The following is a 22,605-nucleotide window of genomic DNA, read 5'->3' as shown; positions in this document are numbered from 1 at the left end:
ACGGAAACAGATCGGTCAGAACGTGGAGGCTTACATGGATGACATCATGGTCAAGTCTAGGAAAGGTTCCGACCTCCTGACCGACCTCGCCGAGACCTTCATTAATTTGCGCACTTTTGGGATCAAGCTCAACCCAGTTAAGTGTACATTTGGCCTACCTGTAGGAAAATTACTCGGTTTCCTCGTTTCCGAATGTGGGATCGATGCCAATCCCGAGAAGATCGGGGCCGTCATCCGAAGAAGCAACCAGAGCGTCTCCACGACATACAGTGCCTCACAGGCTGCCTGGCAGCCCTGAGAAGATTCATCTCAAGACTTAGTGAAAAGGCCTTGCCCCTTTACCTATTGATGAAGAAGTCTGACATGTTCAAGTGGACTCCCGAAGCACAGGCTGCGTTCCGGGAGCTTAAAGCCCTGCTTTCCACCCAGCTGATGCTAGCTGCTCTGAGTAGCAAAGAGCCTTTGCTCCTTTACATTGCGGCCACGGCCGAGTCGTTAGCACGGTTCTCACTATGGAACAGGAAGAACAAGGCAAAACCTTCAAGCTTCAACGACCAGTCTACTACATATCCAAAGTCTTGACTCCTTCCAAGCAAAGGTATCTGCATTATCAGAAGCTAGTATATGGAATATACCTAACTGCAAAGAAGGTGGCACATTACTTTCAAGAACACTCAGTCACGGTGATAAGTGACTCCCCTTTGTCTCAGATCATGAACAACAGAGATGCCACTGGCCGAGTGGCTAAGTGGGCCATCGAGCTCTTTCCGTTGGACATCAAGTTTGAAACCAAGAAAGCCATCAAGTCACAAGCCCTGGTAGATTTCCTTGCCAGGTGGATTGAGCAAGAGCAACCCATCCTGAGTGCTCCCAAACACTAGATGATGTTCTTCGATGGCTCCAAGATGCTCCATGGCTCCAGGGCCGGAGTGGTCTTGGTGTCTCCTAAAGGTGACCGACTCAGTTATGTGCTTCAGATTCACTTCGACTCCTCCAACAACGAAGCCAAATACAAACCTCTCGTGTATGGGTTGTGAACGGCAATTTCTCTGGGAATTCGTCGAATGATGGTCTATGGCGACTCGGATCTAGTGGTCAACCAAGTCATGAAAGAGTGGGGGTATCCGCAGTCCGGCAATGACTGGCTACTATAACATCGTCAGAAAACTGGAGAAGCACTTTGAAGGGCTGGAACTACGTCATGTGCCACGCCTCAAGAACCAAGCAGCTGATGATTTGGCCAAGATGGGTTCAACCCGGAAGATAGTACCCAAGAATGTGTTCCTGGAATACCTGCACTCGCCCACAATCAAGGAAGATCATTTTGTGGAAGAGCCCCCACAACCAGTCGGTCCTTCCAATCCGACTAAAGTAGACATCCCTGCGGTAATTGACCTGGTCCAAGAGATTCTTGTTATCACTCCTGAGTGGACTGAACCATACCTAGCATACCTGCTCCGGCAGGAGCTCCCAGAAGATGAAGATGAAGCTCGTTAGATTGTCTGTCAATCTAAGGCCTTCATCGTCATGGGAGATCAGTTGTAGAAGAAGAGCACAGCCGGAGTCACTCAGCGATGCGTATCACCAGAGGAAGGGCAACAAATTCTTCAAGAGATTCACTCGGGAACATGTGGACACCATGCATCCTCTCGGACCCTGGTTGCCAAAGCATTCAGACCCGGGTTCTATTGGCCCCGAGCCAATGAGGCTGCCCGAGATATAGTGGATCAATGCGTTAGGCGCTAGTTTTACGCGAATTAGTTGCACAAGCCGGCGTCCGCTCTAAAGACAATTCCCCTCACTTGGTCGTTCGCCATCTGGGGACTCGACATGGTTGGCCCTCTTCGGACTAGAGCGAGTGGTTTCACACACCTGTTGGTGGTAGTGGACAAGTTCACCAAGTGAATTGAGGCCAGGCCAATAAAGAAGCTGGACTCGGCCACTGCCATTTAGTTCATCAAAGAGATAATCTTCATATTCAGAGTCCATCATAGCATCATCACCGACAAAGGGTCTAACTTCGACTCGGACGAATTCCGTGAGTTTTGCTACACCCAAGGTACTCGGTTTGATTACGCCTTTGTGGTGCACCAACAGTCGAATGGGTAAGCCGAGCGAGCGAATGGGCTCATCCTCCAAGGATTGAAACCTTGCCTCATGCATGACCTAACTCATGCGACAGGGGCCTGGGTGACCGAGCTACCGTCAGTCCTCTGGGCCTATGGATGACTGCTACTTCTTGAGCTTGTGTTGGTTTTTCCCTTGAAGAGGAAAGGGTGATGCAACAAAGTAGAGATAAGTATTTCCCTCAGTTTGAGAACCAAGGTATCAATCCAGTAGGAGACAACGCACAAATCACTGAATACCTGCACAAACAATCAAACAACTTGCACCCAATGCGACAAAGGGGTTTTCATTCCCTTCATGGTTACTCGCAAAGGTGAGAACTGATAGAGATAGATAAACAATAAAGTAAATATTTTTGGTATTTTAGGTTTACAGATCGGAAAGTAAAAGATTGCAAAAATAGTAAATCAAAAACTAATATTCTAGATCGGAAACTTATATGATGGAAAATAGAAACTTATATGATGGAAAATAGACCCGGGGGCCATAGGTTTCACTAGAGGCTTCTCTCGTGATAGAAAATAATACGGTGGGTGAACAAATTACTGCCGAGCAATTGATAGAAAAGCGCAAAGTTACGATGATATCTAAGGTAATGATCATGAATATAGGCATCACATCCGTGTCAAGTAGACCGAAACGATTCTGCATCTACTACTATTACTCCACACAACGACCGACTCCTGCCTCAATCTAGAGTATTAAGTTCATGAAGAACAGAGTAACGCATTAAGTAAGATGACATGATGTAGAGGAATTAATGCAAGCAATATGACAAAAACCCCATCTTTTTATCCTCGATGGCAACAATACAATACGTGCCTTGCTGCCCCTACTATCACTGGCAACGGACACTTCAAGATTGAACCCAAAGCTAAGCACTTCTCCCATTGCAAGAAAAACCAATCTAGTTGGCCAAACCAAATGGATAGTTCGAAGAGAATTACAAAGATATCAAATCATGCATAAAAGAATTCAGAGAAGATTCAAATAATATTCATAGATAAGTTGATCATAAATCCACAATCCATCGGATCTCGGCAAACACACCGCAAAAAAGTATTACATCGAATAGATCTCCAAGAACATCGAGGAGAACATGGTATTGAGAATCAAAGAGAGAGAAGAAGCCATCTAGCTACTAGCTGTGGACCCGAAGGTCTGAGGTAAACTACTGACGCTTCATCGGAAGGGCAGCAAAGTTGATGTAGAAGCCCTCCATGATCAAATCCCCATCCGGCAGGGTGCCGGAAAAGGTCCCTAGATGGGATCTCACAGGTACAGAAGGTTGCAGCAGTGGAAAAGTGTTTTCATGGATGCCTCTAGTGGTTTGGGGATATTTGGGAATATATAGGCGAAAGAATTAGGTCAGGAGGTGCACGGGGGGGGGGGGCACAAGCGTAGGGGGCACGCCCTACCCCCCTGGGCGTGCCCTCCGTCCTTGTGGCCACCTCGTGGCTCCTCCGACTTCATCTCCAAGTCTCCTGGTTTGCTTCTAGTCCAAGAAAAATCATCGTGAAGGTTTCATTCTGTTTGGACTCCGTTTGGTATTCCTTTTCCGCGAAACTCAAAAACAAGGAAAAAACATGAACTGGCACTAGGCTCTATGTTAATAGGTTAGTCCCAAAAATAATATAAAATAGCATATTAATGCATATAAAACATACAAAATAGATAATATAATAGCATGGAACAATAAAAAATTATAGATACATTGGAGACGTATCAAGCATCCCCAAGCTTAATTCCTACTCGTCCTCGAGTAGGTAAATGATAAAAACAAAATTTTTGATGTGGAATGCTACCTAACATATTTATCCGTGTAATTTTCTTTATTGTGGCATGAATGTTCAGATCCGTTAGATTCAAAACAAAAGTTTAATATTGACATAAAAACAACAATACTTCAATCATACTAACAAGGCAATTATATCTTCTCATAATAACATGGCCAAAGAAAGCTTATCCCTACAAAATCATATAGTTGGCTATGCTCCATCTTCATCACACAAAATATTCAAATCATGCACAACCCCGATGACAAGCCAAGCAATTGTTTCATACTTTTGGTGTTCTCAAACTTTATCAACTTTCATGCAATACATGAGCGTGAGCCATGGACATAGCACTTTAGGTGGAATAGAAGGTGGTTGTGAAGAAGACAAAAAGAAGAAGGAGATATTGTCACATCAACTAGGCGTATTAACGGGCTATGGAGATGCCCATCAATAGATATCAATGTGAGTGAGTAGGGATTGCCATGCAATGGATGCACTAGAGCTATAAGTTTATGAAAGCTCAAAAATAAACTAAGTGGGTGTGCATCCAACTCGCTTGCTCACGAAGACCTAGGTTAATTTTTAGGAAGCCCATCATTGGAATATACAAGCCAAGTTCTACAATGAAAAATTACCACTAGTATATGAAAGTGACAACATAGGAGACTCTCTATCATGAAGATCATGCTGCTACTTTGAAGCACAAGTGTGGTAAAAGGATAGTAACATTGTTCCTTTTCTCTTTTCTCTCTTTTTAGTGGGCCTTCTCTCATTTTTTGTCCTCTTATTATTATTATTTTTCGTCCGGAGTCTCATACCGACTTGTGGGGTAATCATAGTCTCCATCATCCTTTTCCTCACATGGGACAATGCTCTAATAATGAAGATCAGCACACTTCTATTTACTTACAACTCAAGAATTACAATCGACACTTAGAACAAAATATGACTCTATATGAAGGCCTCCGACGGTGTACCGGTATGTGCAATGAATCAAGAGTGACATGTATGAAAGACTTATAAAGGTGGCTTTGCCAAAAATACGATGTCAACTACATGATCATGCAAAGTAATATGACAATGATGAAACATGTCATAATAAATGGAACTGTGGAAAGTTGCATGGCAATATATCTCGAAATGGCTATGGAAATGCCATTATAGGTGGGTATGGTGGCTGTTTCGAGGAAGGTATATGGTGGGTGTATGGCATCGGTGAAAGTTGCGCGGCACTAGAGAGGCTAGCAATGGTGGAAGGGTGAGAGTGCGAATAATCCATGGACTCAACATTAGTCATAAAGAAATCACATACTTATTGCAAAAATCTATTAGTTATTGAAACAAAATACTATCCTAGGGGTATAGATTGGTAGGAAAAGACCATCGCTCATCCCCGACCACCACTCATAAGGAAGACAATCAATAAATAAATCATGCTCCGACTTCATCACATAACGGTTCACCATACGTGCATGCTACGGGAATCACGAACTTTAACACAAGTATTTCTCAAATTCACAATTACTCACTAGAATGACTCTAATATCACCATCTTTATGTTGGGGAACATAGTAATTTCAAAAAAAAAATCCTATGCACACGCAGGATCATGGTGATGCATAGCAACGAGAGGGGAGAGTGTTGTCTACGTACCCTCGTAGACCGTAAGCGAAAGCGTTTATCAACACAGTTGATGTAGTCGTACACCTTCACGATCCGTCCCGATCAAGTACCGAACATACGGCACCTCCGCGTTCAGCACACGTTCATCTCGATGACATCTTCGCCTTCTCGATCCAGCAAGAGGGGCGAAGTAGTAGATGAGTTCCGGCAGCACAACGGCGTGGTGGCGGTGTTGGTGAAGAACAATCTCCGCAGGGCTTCGCCTAAGCACTACGAAAACCATGACGGAGGATAAACTAGAGGGGACGGGGTAGCCGGCACACGGCTTGGTGTTTCTTGATGTGTCTTGGGTGCTAGCACTACCCCTCTATTTATATGTTGAGCCTTGGGGTCAAAACTTGGAGTAAAAGCCTCCACAAAGTTGGTTTCACCCGAAAGGTAAGAGTCCTTCTCGGACTCTAGGGCCAGACGCCAGGGTTCCCGGCGTCTGGACCCAGACGCCAGGGACCCTGGTGTCTGGCCCCTGGACTCCGCAAAACTTCCTTTTGCGCTTTCCAAAAACCTTGTGGGCTTTCCCTTTGGCCCAAATAAAGTGTTCTCGTACCCAAACATTTCGGGAAAGATCTGGAACCCCTTCCGGTGAATTCCGGAACCCTTCTGGAGACCAAACACTATTATCCCATATATCAAACTTTATCTCCGGACCATTCCGGAGTTCCTCGTCATGTCTGTGATCTTATCCGGAACTCCGAACAACATTCGGTTACCAACATACATAAATCATAAATATTATATCGTCAACAAACGTTAAGCGTGCGGACCCTATGGGTTCGAGAACTATGTAGACATGACTGAGACATTTCTTTGGTCAATAACCAATAGCGGAACCTGGATGCCCATATTGGCTCCTACATATTCTACGAAGATCTTTATCGGTCGAACCGCATAACAACATACGTTGTTCCCTTTGTCATCAGTATGTTACTTACCCGAGATTCAATCATCGGTATCTCAATACCTAGTTCAATCTCGTTACCGACAAGTCTCTTTACTCGTTCCGCAATACATCATCCAGCAACTAACTCATTAGTTACCATGCTTGCAAGGCTTATAGTGATGTGCATTACCGAGTGGGCCCAGAGATACCTCTCCGACAATCGGAGTGACAAATCCTAATCTTGAAATACGCCAACTCAACAAGTACCTTCGGAAACACCTGTAGAGCACCTTTATAATCACCCAGTTATGTTGTGACGTTTGGTAGCACACAAAGTGTTCCTCCGGTAAAACGGGAGTTGCATAATCTCATAGTCATAGGAACATGTATAAGTCATGAAGAAAGTAATAGCAACATACTAAACGATCAAGTGCTAAGCTAACGGAATGGGTCAAGTCAATCACATCATTCTCCTAATGATGTGATCTCGTTAATCAAATGACAACTCATGTCTATGGTCAGGAAACTTAACAATCTTCGATTAACGAGCTAGTCAAGTAGAGGCATACTAGTGACACTACGTTTGTCTATGTATTCACACATGTATTACATTTCTGGTTAATACAATTCTAGCATGAATAATAAACATTTATCATGAAATAAGGAAATAAATAATAACTTTATTATTGCCTCTAGGGCATATTTCCTTCAATCTCCTACTTGCACCAGAGTCAATAATCTAGTTCACATCGCCATGTGATTTAACACCAATAGTTCACATCACCATGTGATTAACACCTATAGTTCACATCGTCATGTGACCAACACCCAAAGGGTTTACTAGAGTCAATAATCTAGTTCACATCTCTATGTGATTAACTCCCAAAGAGTACTATGGTGTGATCATGTTTTGCTTGTGAGGGAAATTTAGTCTATGAGTCTGCCACATTCAGATCCGTATGTATTTTGCAAATTTTTATGTCAACAATGCTCTGCACGGAGCTACTCTAGCCAATTGCTCCCACTTTCAAAATGTATCCAGATTGAGACTTAGAGTCATCTGGATCAGTGTCAAAATTTGCATCGACATAACCCTTTACGACGAACCTTTTGTCACCTCCATAATTGAGAAACATATCCTTATTCCACTAAGGATAATTTTGACCGCTGTCCAGTGATCTACTCCTAGATCACTATTGTACTCCCTTGTTAAACCCAGTGTAGGGTATACAATAGATCTGGTACACAGCATAGCATACTTTATAGAAACTATGGCTGAGGCATAGAGAATGACTTTAATTCTCTTTCTATCTTCTGCCGTGGTCGGGCTTTGAGTCTTACTCAATTTCACACCTTGTAACACAGGTAAGAACTCTTTCTTTGACTGTTCCATTTTGAACTACTTCAAAATCTTGTTAAGGTATGTACTCATTGAAAAAACTTATCAAGCGTCTTGATCTATCTCTATAGATCTTGATGCTCAATATGTAAGTAGCTTCACCGATGTCTTTCTTTGAAAAACTCTTTTCAAACACTCCTTTATGCTTTCCAAAAAATTCTACATTATTTCTGATCAACAATATGTCATTCACATATACTTATTAGAAATGTTGTAGTGCTCCCACTCACTTTCTTGTAAATACAGGCTTCGCAGCAAGTCTGTATAAAACCATATGCTTTGATCACACTATCAAAACGTTTATTCCAACTCCGAGATGCTTGCACCAGTCCATTGATGGATTGCTGGAGCTTGCTCACTTTTTAGCACCTTTAGGATCGACAAAACCTTCAATTTGCATCATATAAAACTCTTCTTCCAGAAATCCATTCAGGAATGTAGTCTTTACATCCATTTGCCAAATTTCATAATCATAAAATGCGGCAATTGCTAACATGATTCGGACAAACTTAAGCATCGATACGAGTGAGAAAATCTCATCATAGTCAACACCTTGAACTTTTTGAAAACATTTTGCGACAATTCGAGCTTTGTAGATGTTGGGGAACGTAGCAGAAATTCAAAATTTTCTACGCAACACCAAGATCTATCTATGGAGTAATCTAGCAACGAGGGAAGGAGAGTGCATCTACATACCCTTGTAGATCGCTAAGCGGAAGCGTTCAAGTGAACGGGGTTGATGGAGTCATACTCGTCGTGATCCAAATCACCGATGATCCTAGCGCCGAATGGACGGCACCTCCGCGTTCAACACACATATGGAACGGAGACGTCTCCCACGCCTTGATCCAGCAAGGAGGAAGGAGAGGTTAAGTAAGAGAGTCCAACAGCAGCACGACGACGTGGTGGTGATGGAGTGGCAGTTCTCCGGCAGGGCTTCGCCAAGCTCTTGCGGAGGAGAAGAGGTGTTGGGGAGGGGAGGGGCTGCACCTTGGATGTCTTAATTTTGTGCCAAACTCGTAATTCAGATATTCATCTCTATGATCATATCATAGATATTTTATCCTCTTGTCACGACGATCTTTCAACTTCACCCTGAAATTACTTGAACCTTTCAATAATTCAGACTCGTGATACATCAAGTAAATATACTCAACATCTACTCAAATCATCTGTGAAGTAAGAACATAATGATATCCACTACACGCCTCAGCACTCATTGGACTACACACATCAAGATGTATTACTTCCAACAAGTTGCTTTCTTATTCCATCTTACTGAAAACGAGGCCTTTCAGTCATCTTGCTCATGTGGTATGATTTGCATGTCTCAAGTGATTCAAAATCAAGCGAGTCCAAAGATCCATCAACATGGAGCTTCTTCATGCGTTTTATACCATTGTGACTAAATTGCAGTGCCACAAGTATGTGGTACTATCATTACTATCTTATATCTTTTGGCATGAACATGTGTATCACTACGATCGAGATTCAATAAACCATTCATTTTAGGTGCAAGACCATTGAAGGTATTATTCAAATAAACAGAGTAACCATTATTCTCCTTAAATGAATAACCGTATTGCGATAGACATAATCCAATCATGTCTATGCTCAACGCAAACACCAATCTCGATGGTAGAGGGAGCGTGCGATGCTTGATCACATCAAGCTTGGGAAAAACTTCCAACACATATCGCCAGCTCACCTTTAGCTAGTCTCCGTTTACTCCGCAGCCTTTTATTTTGAGTTACTAACACTTAGCAACCAAACCGGTATCTAATACCATGGTGCTGCTAGGAGTACTAGTAAAGTACACATTAACACAATGTATATCCAATATACTTCCATCGACCTTGCCAGCCCTCTCATCTACCAAGTATCTAGGGTAATTCTGCTCCAGTGGCTGTTCCCCTTACTACAGAAGCACCTAGTCTCGGGTTTGGGTTCAACCTTGGGTTTCTTCACTAGAGCAGCAGTTGATTTGCCGTTTCATGAAGTATCCCTTCTTGCCCTTGCCCTTCTTGAAACTAGTGGTTCCACCAACCATCAACAATTGATGCTCCTTCTTGATTTCTACTTTTGTGTTGTCAAACATCGCGAATATCTCAAGGATCATCATATATGTCCCTGATATATTATAGTTCATCGCGAAGCTCTAGCAGCTTGGTGGTAATGACTTCGGAGAAACATCACTATCTCATCTGGAAGATCAACTCCTACTCGATTCAAATGATTGTTGTACTCAGACAATCTGAGCACAAGCTCAATAATTGAGCTTTTCTCCCTTAGTTTGCAGGCTAAGAAAATCGTCGGAGGTCTTGTACCTCTTGACGTGGGCACGAGCCTGAAATCCCAATTTCAGCCCTCGAAACATCGCATATGCTTCGCGATGTTTCAAAACGTCTTCGGTGCCTCAACTCTAAACCGTTTAACTGAACTATCACGTAGTTATCAAAACGTGTATGTCAGATGTTCGCAACATCCACAGACAACGTTCGAGGTTCAGCACACTGAGCGGTGCATTAAGGACATAAGCCATCTATGAAGCAATGAGGACAATTCTCAGTTTACGGACCTAGTCCGCATAATTGCTACTATCAACTTTCAACTAAATTTTCTCTAGGAACGTATCTAAACAGTAGAACTGAAGCGCGAGCTACGACATAATTTGCGAAGACCTTTTGACTTTGTTCATGATAATTAAGTTCATCTTATGAACTCCCACTTAGATAGACATCCCTCTAGTCATCTAAGTGATTACATGATCCGAGTCAACTAGGCCGTGTCCGATCATCACGTGAGACGGACTAGTCATCATCGGTGAACATCTTCATGTTGATCGTATATACCATATGACTCATGCTCGACCATTCGGTCTCTTGTGTTCCGAGGCCATGTCTGTACATGCTAGGCTCGTCAAGTCAACCTAAGTGTTTCGCGTGTGTACATCTGTCTTACACCCGTTGTATGTGAACGTTAGAATCTATCACACCCGATCATCACGTGGTGCTTCAAAACGACGAACTTTTGCAACGGTGCACAGTTAGGGGGAACACTTTCTTGAAATTTTAATGAGGGATCATCTTATTTACTATCGCCGTTCTAAGCAAATAAGATGCAAAAAGCATGATAAACATCAGATGCAATCAAAAAGTGACATGATATGGCCAATATCATTTTGCTCCTTTTGATCTCCATCTTCGGGGCTCCATGATCATCATCGTCACCGGCATGACACCATGATCTCCATCATCGTGTCTTCATGAAGTTGTCTCACCAACTATTACTTCTACTACTACAGCTAACGGTTAGCAATAAAGTAAAGTAATTACATGACGTTTATGTTGACACGCAGGTCATAAATAAATCAAGACAACTCCTATGGCTCCTGCCGGTTGTCATACTCATCGACATGCAAGTCATGATTCCTATTACAAGAACATGATCATCTCATACATCACATATATCATTCATCACATCCTTTGGCCATATCACATCACAAAACACTTGCTCAAAAACAAGTTAGACGTCCTCTAATTGTTGTTGCAAGTTTTTACGTGGCTGCTATAGGTTGCTAGCAAGAACGTTTCTTACCTACGCCAAAACCACAACGTGAATTGCCAATTTCCATTTACCCTTCATAAGGGCCCTGTTCATCGAATCCGATCCGACTAAAGTGGGAGAGACAGACACCCGCCAGCCACCTTATGCAACTAGTGCATGTCAGTCGGTGGAACCGGTCTCACGTAAGCGTACGTGTAAGGTTGGTCCGGGCCGCTTCATCCCACAATGCCGCCGAATCAAGATAAGACTAGTAACGGCAAGTAAATTGACAAAATCGACGCCCACAACTACTTTGTGTTCTACTCGTGCATAGAAACTACGCATAGACCTAGCTCATGATGCCACTGTTGGGGAACGTAGCAGAAAGTCAAAATTTTCTACGCAACACCAAGATCTATCTATGGAGTAATCTAGCAACGAGGGAAGGAGAGTGCATCTACATACCCTTGTAGATCGCTAAGCGGAAGCATTCAAGTGAATGGGGTTGATGGAGTCGTACTCGCCGTGATCCAAATCACCGATGATCCTAGTGCCGAACGGACGGCACCTCCGTGTTCAACACACGTACAGCCCGGTGAAGTCTCCTACGCCTTGATCCAGCAAGGGGAGAAGGAGAGGTTGGGGAAGACTCCATCCAGCAGCAGCACGATGGCGTGGTGGTGGTGGAGGAGCGCGGGACTCCAGCAGGGCTTCGCCAAGCACTACGAGAGACGAGGAGGGAGAGGGGTAGGGCTGCGCCAACAGGGAGAGCAAATCACATGTGTTGGGCAGCCCCAAACCTCAAGTATATATAGGGGGAGGGGAGGGGCTGCGCCCCACCTAGGGTTCCCTCCCTAGGGGTGGCGGCAGCCCCCAGATCCCATCTGGGAGGCGACCAAGGGGGAGAGAGAGGGGGGCGCACCTAGGGTGGGCCTTAGGGCCCATCTGCGCCTAGGGTTTGGCCCCTCTCCTCTTGAGGACTCCTTGGGCCTTGGTGGGAGGCGCCCCAGCCCACATAGGGGATGGTCCCTTCCCACTTATGGCCCACGAAAGCCTCCGGGGCTGGTGGCCCCTCCCGGTGGACCCCCGGACCCCTCCGGTGGTCCCGGTACACTACCGGTGATGCCCGAAACACTTCCGATGGCCAAAACCATACTTCCTATATATCAATCTTTACCTCTAGACCATTCTGGAACTCCTTGTGACGTCCTGGATCTCATCTGGGACTCCGAACAACATTCGGTAACCGCGTACATACTTTCCCTATAACCCTAGCGTCATCGAACCTTAAGTGTGTAGGCCCTACGGGTTCGGGAGACATGCAGACATGGCCGAGAAAACTCTCCGGCCAATAACCAACAGCAGGATCTGGATACCTATGTTGTCTCCCACATGTTCCACGATGATCTCATCGGATGAACCACGATGTCGAGGATTCAATCAATCCCGTATTCAATTCCCTTTGTCTAGCAGTATTGTACTTGCCCGAGATTCGATCATCGGTATCCGATACCTTGTTCAATCTCGTTACCGGCAAGTCTCTTTACTCGTTCCGTAACACATCATCCCGTGATCAACTCCTTGGTCACATTGCGCATATGATGATGTCCTACCGAGTGGGCCCAGAGATACCTCTCCATCACACGGAGTGACAAATCCCAGTCTCGATTCGTGCCAACCCAACAGACACTTTTGGAGATACCCGTAGTGTACCTTTATAGCCACCCAGTTACATTGTGACGTTTGGCACACCCAAAGCATTCCTACGGTATCCGGGAGTTGCACAATCTCATGGTCTAAGGAAATGATACTTGACATTAGAAAAGCTTTAGCATACGAACTACACGATCTTTGTGCTAGGCTTAGGATTGGGTCTTGTCCATCACCTCATTCTCCTAATGATGTGAACCCATTATCAATGACATCCAATGTCCATGGCCAGGAAACCGTAACCATCTATTGATCAACGAGCTAGTCAACTAGAGGTTTACTAGGGACATGGTGTTGTCTATGTATCCACACATGTATCTGAGTTTCCTATCAATACAATTCTAGCATGGATAATAAACGATTATCATGAACAAGGAAATATGATAATAACTAATTTATTATTGCCTCTAGGGCATATTTCCAACAGTCTCCCACTTGCACTAGAGTCAATAATCCAGTTCACATCGCTATGTGATTAACACTCAAGGTCACATCCCCATGTGACTAACACCCAAAGAGTTCTGGTTTGATCATGTTATGCTTGTGAGAGAGGTTTTAGTCAATGGGTCTGCAACATTCAGATCCGTATGTACTTCGCAAATCCTTATGTCATCTTGTAGATGCAGCTACTACGCTATATTTGGAGCCATTTCAAATAACGGTTCTACTTGGAGCTATTCTAAATTTTTGCTCCATTATACGTATCCGGTATCTCTACTCAGAGCTATCCGGATAGGTGTTAAGCTTTCATCGACGTAACTCTTTACGTCAAACTCTTTATCACCTCCATAACCGAGAAACATATCCTTATTCCTCTAAGGATAATTTTGACCGCTATCTGGTGATCTACTCCTAGATCACCTTTGTACCCTCTTGCCAGACATGTGGCAAGGCACACATCAGGTGCTATACTCAGCATGGCATACCGTATAGAGCCTATGACAAAAGCATAGGGGACGACCTTCGTCCTTCCTCTTTCTTCTGCCGTGGTCGAGCTTTAAGTCTTAACTTCATACCTTACAACTCAGGCAAGAACTCCTTCTTTGGCTGATCCATCTTGAACACCTTCAAGATCATGTCAAGGTATGTGCTCATTTGAAAGTACCATTAAGTGTTTTTATCTATCCTTATAGATCTTGATGCTCAATGTTCAAGTAGCTTAATCCAGGTTTTCCATTGAAAAACACCTTTCAAATAACCCTATATGCTTTCCAGAAATTCTACATCATTTCGGATCAACAATATGTCATCGACACATACTTATCAGAAATATTGTAGTGCTCCCACTCACTTTATTGTAAATACAAGTTTCTAACAAACTTTGCATAAACCCATAAACTTTGATTACTCCATCAAAGTATATATTCCGACTCCAAGATGCTTGCTCTAGTCCATGGAAGGATCGCTGGAGCTAGCATACCTTTTAGCACCCTTAGGATCGACAAAACCTTTCTGATTTTATCACATACAACCTTTCCTTACTAAAACTGGTAAGGAAACTTGTTTTTGACATCCATCTGCCAGATTTCATAAATGCAACTTATGCTAACATGATTCCGACGGACTTAAGCATCGCTACGGGTGAGAAAATCTCATCATAGTCAACTGGTTGAACTTGTGAAAAACTCTTCGCCACAAGTCGAGCTTCATAGACGATGACATTACCGTCCACGTCCGTCTTCTTCTTAAAATCCACATGTACCTAACAGCCTCACGACCATCAAGTAGTTCTTCCAAAATCTACACTTTGTTTTCATACATGGATCCTCTCTCGGATTTTATGGCCTTGAGCCAATTTTTGGAATCCGGGCCCACCATCGCTTCTCCATAGCTCGTAGGTTCATTGTTGTCTAGCAACATGACTTCCAAGACAGGATTACGTACCACTCTGAAGTAGTATGCATCCTTGTCGTCCTACGAGGTTTGGTAGTGACTTGATCCGAAGTTTCATGATCACTATCATAAGCTTCCACTTCAATTGGTGTAGGTGCCACAGGAACAACTCCCTGTGCCCTCCTATACACTGGTTGAAGTGACGGTTCAATAACCTCATCAAGTCTCCACCATCTCCCACTCAATTCTTTCGAGAGAAACTTTTACTCGAGAAAGGACCCGATTCTAGAAACAATCCCTATTGCTTTCGGATCTGAGATAGGAGGTATACCCAACTATTTTGGGTACTCTATGAAGATGCATTTATCCACTTTGGGTTCGAGCTTATCAGCCTGAAACTTTTCCACATAAGCGTCGCAGCCCCAGACTTTTAAGAAATGACAGCTTAGGTTTCTCTAAACCATAGTTCATACGGTGTCATCTCATCAGAATTACATGGTGCCCTATTTAAAGTGAATGTGGTTGTCTCTAATGCCTAACCCATAAACTATCGTGGTAATTCGATAAGAGACATCATAGTATGCATCATATCCAATAGGGTGCAGTTATGATGTCCGGACACACCATCACACTATGGTGTTTCAGGCTGTATTAGTTGTGAAACAATTTCCACAATGTCTTAATTCCGTGCCAAACTCGTAATTCAGATATTCATCTCTATGATCATATCATAGATATTTTATCCTCTTGTCACGGCGATCTTTCAACTTCACCCTGAAATTACTTGAACCTTTCAATAATTCAGACTCGTGATTCATCAAGTAAATATACTCAACATCTACTCAAATCGTCTGTGAAGTAAGAACATAACGATATCCACTACACGCCTCAGCACTCATTGGACTACACACATCAAGATGTATTACTTCCAACAAGTTGCTTTCTTGTTCCATCTTATTGAAAACGAGGCCTTTCAGTCATCTTGCTCATGTGGTATGATTTGCATATCTCAAGTGATTCAAAATCAAGCGAGTCCAAAGATCCATCAACATGGAGCTTCTTCATGCGTTTTATACCATTGTGACTAAATTGCAGTGCCACAAGTATGTGGTACTATCATTACTATCTTATATCTTTTGGCATGAACATGTGTATCACTACGATCGAGATTCAATAAACCATTCATTTTAGGTGCAAGACCATTGAAGGTATTGTATAAATAATTTGAGTAACCATTATTCTCCTTAAATGAATAACCGTATTGCGATAGACATAATCCAATCATGTCTATGCTCAATGCAAACACCAATCTCGATGGTAGAGGGAGCGTGCCATGCTTGATCACATCAAGCTTGGGAAAAACTTCCAACACATATCGCCAGCTCACCTTTAGCTAGTCTCCGCTTACTCCGCAGCCTTTTATTTTGAGTTACTAACACTTAGCAACCGAACCGGTATCTAATACCATGGTGCTGCTAGGAGTACTAGTAAAGTACACATTAACACAATGTATATCCAATATACTTCCATCGACCTTGCCAGCCCTCTCATCTACCAAGTATCTAGGGTAATTCTGCTCCAGTGGTTGTTCCCCTTATTCCAGAAGCACTTAGTCTCGGGTTTGGGTTCAACCTTGGGTTTCTTCACTAGAGCAGCAGTTGATTTGCCGTTTCATGAAGTATCCCTTCTTGCCCTTGCCCTTCTTGAAACTAGTGGTTCCACCAACCATCAACAATTGATTCTCCTTCTTGATTTCTACTTTTGTGTTGTCAAACATCGCGAATATCTCAAGGATCATCATATATGTCCCTGATATATTATAGTTCATCACGAAGCTCTAGCAGCTTGGTGGTAATGACTTCGGAGAAACATCACTATCTCATCTGGAAGATCAACTCCTACTCGATTCAAATGATTGTTGTACTCAGACAATCTGAGCACAAGCTCAACAATTGAGCTTTTCTCCCTTAGTTTGCAGGCTAAGAAAATCATCGGAGGTCTTATACCTCTTGATGTGGGCACGAGCCTGAAATCCCAATATCAGCCCTCGAAACATCTCATATGTTTCGCGATGTTTCAAAATGTCTTCGGTGCCTCAACTCTAAACCGTTTAACTGAACTATCACGTAGTTATCAAAACGTGTATGTCAGATGGTCGCAACATCCACAGACGACGTCCGAGGTTCAGCACACTGAGCGGTGCATTAAGGACATAAGCCTTCTATGAAGCAATGAGGACAATTCTCAGTTTACGGACCTAGTCCGCATAATTGCTACTATCAACTTTCAACTAAATTTTCTCTAGGAACATATCTAAACAGTAGAACTGAAGCGCGAGCTACGACATAATTTGCGAAGACCTTTTGACTTTGTTCAGGATAATTAAGTTCATCTTATGAACTCCCACTCAGATAGACATCCCTCTAGTCATCTAAGTGATTACATGATCCGAGTCAACTAGGCCGTGTCCGATCATCACGTGAGACGGACTAGTCATCATCGGTGAACATCTTCATGTTGATCGTATATACCATATGACTCATGCTCGACCATTTGGTCTCTTGTGTTCCGAGGCCATGTCTGTACATGCTAGGCTCATCAAGTCAACCTAAGTGTTTCGCGTGTGTAAATCTGTCTTACACCCGTTGTATGTGAACGTTAGAATCTATCACACCCGATCATCACGTGGTGCTTTGAAACGACGAACTTTTGCAACGGTGCACAGTTAGGGGGAACACTTTCTTGAAATTTTAATGAGGGATCATCTTATTTACTACCGCCATTCTAAGCAAATAAGATGCAAAAAACATGATAAACATCACATGCAATCAAAAAGTGACATGATATGGCCAATATCATTTTGCTCCTTTTGATCTCCATCTTCGGGGCTCCATGATCATCATCGTCACCGGCATGATACCATGATCTCCATCATCATGATCTCCATCATCGTGTCTTCATGAATTTGTCTCTCCAACTATTACTTCTACTACTACAGCTAACGGTTAGCAATAAAGTAAAGTAATTACATGACGTTTATGTTGACACGCAGGTCTTAAATAAATTAAGACAACTCCTATGGCTCCTGCCGGTTGTCATACTCATCGACATGCAAGTCGTGATTCCTATTACAAGAACATGATCATCTCATACATGACATATATCATTCATCACATCCTTTGGCCATATCACATCACAAAACACTTGCTGCAAAAACAAGTTAGACGTCCTCTAATTGTTGTTGCAAGTTTTTACATGGCTGCTATAGGTTGCTAGCAAGAACGTTTCTTACCTATGCCAAAACCACAACGTGAATTGCCAATTTCTATTTACCCTTCATACGGACCCTGTTCATCGAATTCGATCCGACTAAAGTGGGAGAGACAGACACCCGCCAGCCACCTTATGCAACTAGTGCATGTCAGTCGGTGGAACCGGTCTCACGTAAGCGTACGTGTAAGGTTGGTCCGGGCCGCTTCATCCCACAATGCCGCCGAATCAAGATAAGACTAGTAACGGCAAGTAAATTGACAAAATCGACGCCCACAACTACTTTGTGTTCTACTCGTGCATAGAAACTACGCATAGACCTAGCTCATGATGCCACTGTTGGGGAACGTAGCAGAAATTCAAAATTTTCTACGCAACACCAAGATCTATCTATGGAGTAATCTAGCAACGAGGGAAGGAGAGTGCATCTACATACCCTTGTAGATCGCTAAGCGGAAGCGTTCAAGTGAACAGGGTTGATGGAGTCGTACTCGCCGTGATCCAAATCACCGATGATCCTAGTGCCGAACGGACGGCACCTCCGTGTTCAACACACGTACAGCCCGGTGACGTCTCCTACGCCTTGATCCAGCAAGGGGAGAAGGAGAGGTTGGGGAAGACTCCATCCAGCAGCAGCACGATGGCGTGGTGGTGGTGGAGGAGCGCGGGACTCTAGCAGGGCTTCGCCAAGCACTACGAGAGACGAGGAGGGAGAGGGGTAGGGCTGCGCCAACAGGGAGAGCAAATCACATGTGTTGGGCAGCCCCAAACCTCAAGTATATAGAGGGGGAGGGGAGGGGAAGCGCCCCCACCTAGGGTTCCCTCCCTAGGGGTGGCGGCAGCCCCCAGATCCCATCTTGGAGGCGGCCAAGGGGGAGAGAGAGGGGGGCGCACCTAGGGTGGGCCTTAGGGCCCATCTGCGCCTAGGGTTTGCCCCCTCTCCTCTTGAGGACACCTTGGTCCTTGGTGGGAGGCACCCCAGCCCACATATGGGCTGGTCCCTTCCCAGTTATGTCCCACGCAAGCCTTCGGGGCTGGTGGCCCCTCCCGGTGGACCCCCGGACCCCTCCGGTGGTCCCGGTACACTACCGGTGATGCCCGGAACACTTTCGGTGGCCAAAACCATACTTCCTATATATCAATCTTTACCTCCGGACCATTCTGGAACTCCTCGTGACGTCCGGGATCTCATCCGGGACTCCGAACAACATTCGGTAACCGCATACATACTTTCCCTATAACCCTAGCATCATCGAACCTTAAGTGTGTAGACCCTACGGGTTCGGGAGTCATGCAGACATGGCCGAGAAAACTCTCCGGCCAATAACCAACAACGGGATCTGGATACCCATGTTGGCTCCCACATGTTCCATGATGATCTCATCGGATGAACCACGATGTCGAGGATTCAATCGATCCCGTATTCAATTCCCTTTGTCTAGCGGTATTGTACTTGCCCGAGATTCGATCATCGGTATCCGATACCTTGTTCAATCTCGTTACTGGCAAGTCTCTTTACTCGTTCCGTAACACATCATCCCGTGATCAACTCCTTGGTCACATTGCGCATATGATGATGTCCTACCGAGTGGGCCCAGAGATACCTCTCCGTCACACGGAGTGACAAATCCCAGTCTCGATTCGTGCCAACCCAACAGACACTTTCGGAGATACCCGTAGTGTACCTTTATAGCCACCCAGTTACGTTGTGACATTTGGCACACCCAAAGCATTCCTACGGTATCCGGGAGTTGCACAATCTCATGGTCTAAGGAAATGATACTTGACATTAGAAAATCTTTAGCATACGAACTACACGATCTTTGTGCTAGGCTTAGGATTGGGTCTTGTCCATCACATCATTCTCCTAATGATGTGATCCCATTATCAACGACATCCAATGTCCATGGTCAGGAAACCGTAACCATCTATTGATCAATGAGCTAGTCAACTAGAGGTTTACTAGGGACATGGTGTTGTCTATGTATCCACACATGTATCTGAGTTTCCTATCAATACAATTCTAGCATGGATAATAAACGATTATCATGAACAAGGAAATATGATAATAACTAATTTATTATTGCCTCTAGGGCATATTTCCAACAGTAGATAGCAACACTACTATCAGCGTCCATCTTCCTCTTGAAGATCCATTTATTCTCAATGACTCACCGATCATCGGGCAAGTCAATCAAAGTCCATACTTTGTTCTCATACATGGATCCCATCTCAGATTTCATGGCCTTAAACCATTTTTCAAAATCTAGGATCATCATCGCTTCCTCAGAGTTCGTAGGTTCATCATTGTCAAGTAACATGACCTCCAGAATAGGATTACCGTACCACTCTGGTGCGGATCTCACTCTGGTTGACCTACGAGGTTTGGTAGTAACTTGATCTGAAGTTACATGATCATCATCATTCGCTTCCTCACTAATTGGTGTAGGAGTCAGAGGAACACATTTCTATGATGAACTACTTTCCAATAAAGGAGCAGGTACAGTTACCTCATCAAGTTCTATTTTCCTCCCACTCACTTCTTTCGAGAAAAACTCCTTCTCTAGAAAGGATCCATTCTCAGCAACGAATGTCTTGCCTTCGGATCTGTGAAAGAAGGTGTACCCAACTGTCTCCTTTGGGTATCCTGTGAAGACACATTTCTCTGATTTGAGTTTGAGCTTATAAGGACGAAACTTTTTCACATAAGCATCGCGACCCCAAACTTTAAGAAACGACAACTTTGGTTTCTTGCCAAACCACAATTCATATGGCGTCGTTTCAATGGATTTAGATGGTGCCCTATTTAACGTGAATGCAACTGTCTCTAATGCATAACCCCAAATCGATAGTTGTAGATCAGTAAGAGACATCATAGATTGCACCATATCTAATAAAGTACGGTTACGATGTTCGGACACACCATTTTGCTGTGGTGTTCCAGGTGCCGTGAGTTTCGAAACTATTCCGCATTGTTTCAAATGAAGACCAAACTCGTAACTCAAATATTCTCCTCCATGATCAGATTGTAGAAACTTTATTTTCTTGTTATGATGAATTTCCACTTCACTCTGAAATTATATGAACTTTTCAAATGTTTCAGACTTATGTTTTATCAAGTAGATATACTCATATCTGCTCAAATCATCTATGAAGGTTAGAAAAACGATACCCGCCGCGAGCCTCAACACTCATCGGACCTTATACATCAGTATGTATTATATCCAATAAGTCAGTTGCTCGCTCCATTGTTCCGGAGAACGGAGTCTTAGTCATCTTTGCCCATGAGGCATGGTTCGCAAGCATCAACTGATTCATAACCAAGTGATTCCAAAAGTCCATCAGCATGGATTTTCTTCATGCGCTTTACACCAATATGACCTAAACGGCATTGCCAAAAATAATTTGACTATCATTATTAACTTTGCATCTTTTGCCTTTAATATTATGAATATGTGTATCACTACGATCGAGATCCAACAAACCATTTTCATTGGGTGTATAACCATAGAAGGTTTTATTCATGTAAACAGAATAACAATTATTCTCTAACTTAAATGAATAACCGTATTGCAATAAACATGATCAAATCATATTGTTGCTCAACGCGAACACCAAATAACATTTATTTATGTTCAACACTAATCCCGAAAGTATAGGGAGTGTGCGATGATGATCATATCAATCTTGGAACTACTTCCAACACACATCGTCACCTCGCCCTTAACTAGTTTCTGTTTATTCTGCAACTCCTGTTTTGAGTTACTACTCTTAGCAACTGAACCAGTATCAAATGCCGAGGGGTTGCTATAAACACTAGTAAAGTACACATCAATAACATGTATATCCAATATACCTTTGTTCACTTTGCCATCCTTCTTACCTGCCAAATACTTGGGGCAGTTCCGCTTCCAGTAACCAGTCCCTTTGTAGTAGAAGCACTTAGTCTCAGGCTTAGGACCAGACTTGGACTTCTTCACTTGAGCAGCAACTTGCTTGCCGTTCTTCTTGAAGTTCCCCATCTTCCCTTTGCCTTTTTCTTGAAACTAGTGGTCTTGTCAACCATCAACACTTGATGTTTTTCTTGATTTCTACCTTCATCGATTTCAGCATCACAAAGAGCTTGGGAATCGTTTCCGTTATCCCTTGCATATTATAGTTCATCACGAAGTTCTACTAACTTGGTGATGGTGACTAGAGAATTCTGTCAATCACTATATTATCTGGAAGATTAACTCCCACTTGATTCAAGCGATTGTAGTACCCAGACAATCTGAGCACATGCTCACTGCTTGAGCTATTCTCCTCCATCTTTTAGCTATAGAACTTGTTGGAGACTTCATATCTCCCAACTCGGGTATTTGCTTGAAATATTAACTTCA

General features: G+C 43.5%; 1 protein-coding gene across 1 annotated transcript; it reads left to right on the top strand.

The window, feature by feature from the left end:
• Positions 1-1,137: 1,137 nt before the first annotated feature.
• Positions 1,138-1,497, top strand: LOC147970992 (uncharacterized). The gene has a single exon (XM_087523769.1). It carries the CDS (start codon positions 1,138-1,140, stop codon positions 1,495-1,497), a length of 360 nt encoding a protein of 119 aa, XP_087379895.1.
• Positions 1,498-22,605: the final 21,108 nt, after the last annotated feature.

The sequence above is a fragment of the Triticum urartu genome, chromosome 5A, assembly GCF_056163025.1.
Source record: "Triticum urartu cultivar PI428250 chromosome 5A, HENAU_Tu73, whole genome shotgun sequence".
Taxonomy (NCBI): Eukaryota; Viridiplantae; Streptophyta; class Magnoliopsida; order Poales; family Poaceae; genus Triticum; species Triticum urartu.
Note: the sequence above shows the minus strand (reverse complement) of the source record. Positions and strands in the feature narration are given on the sequence as shown.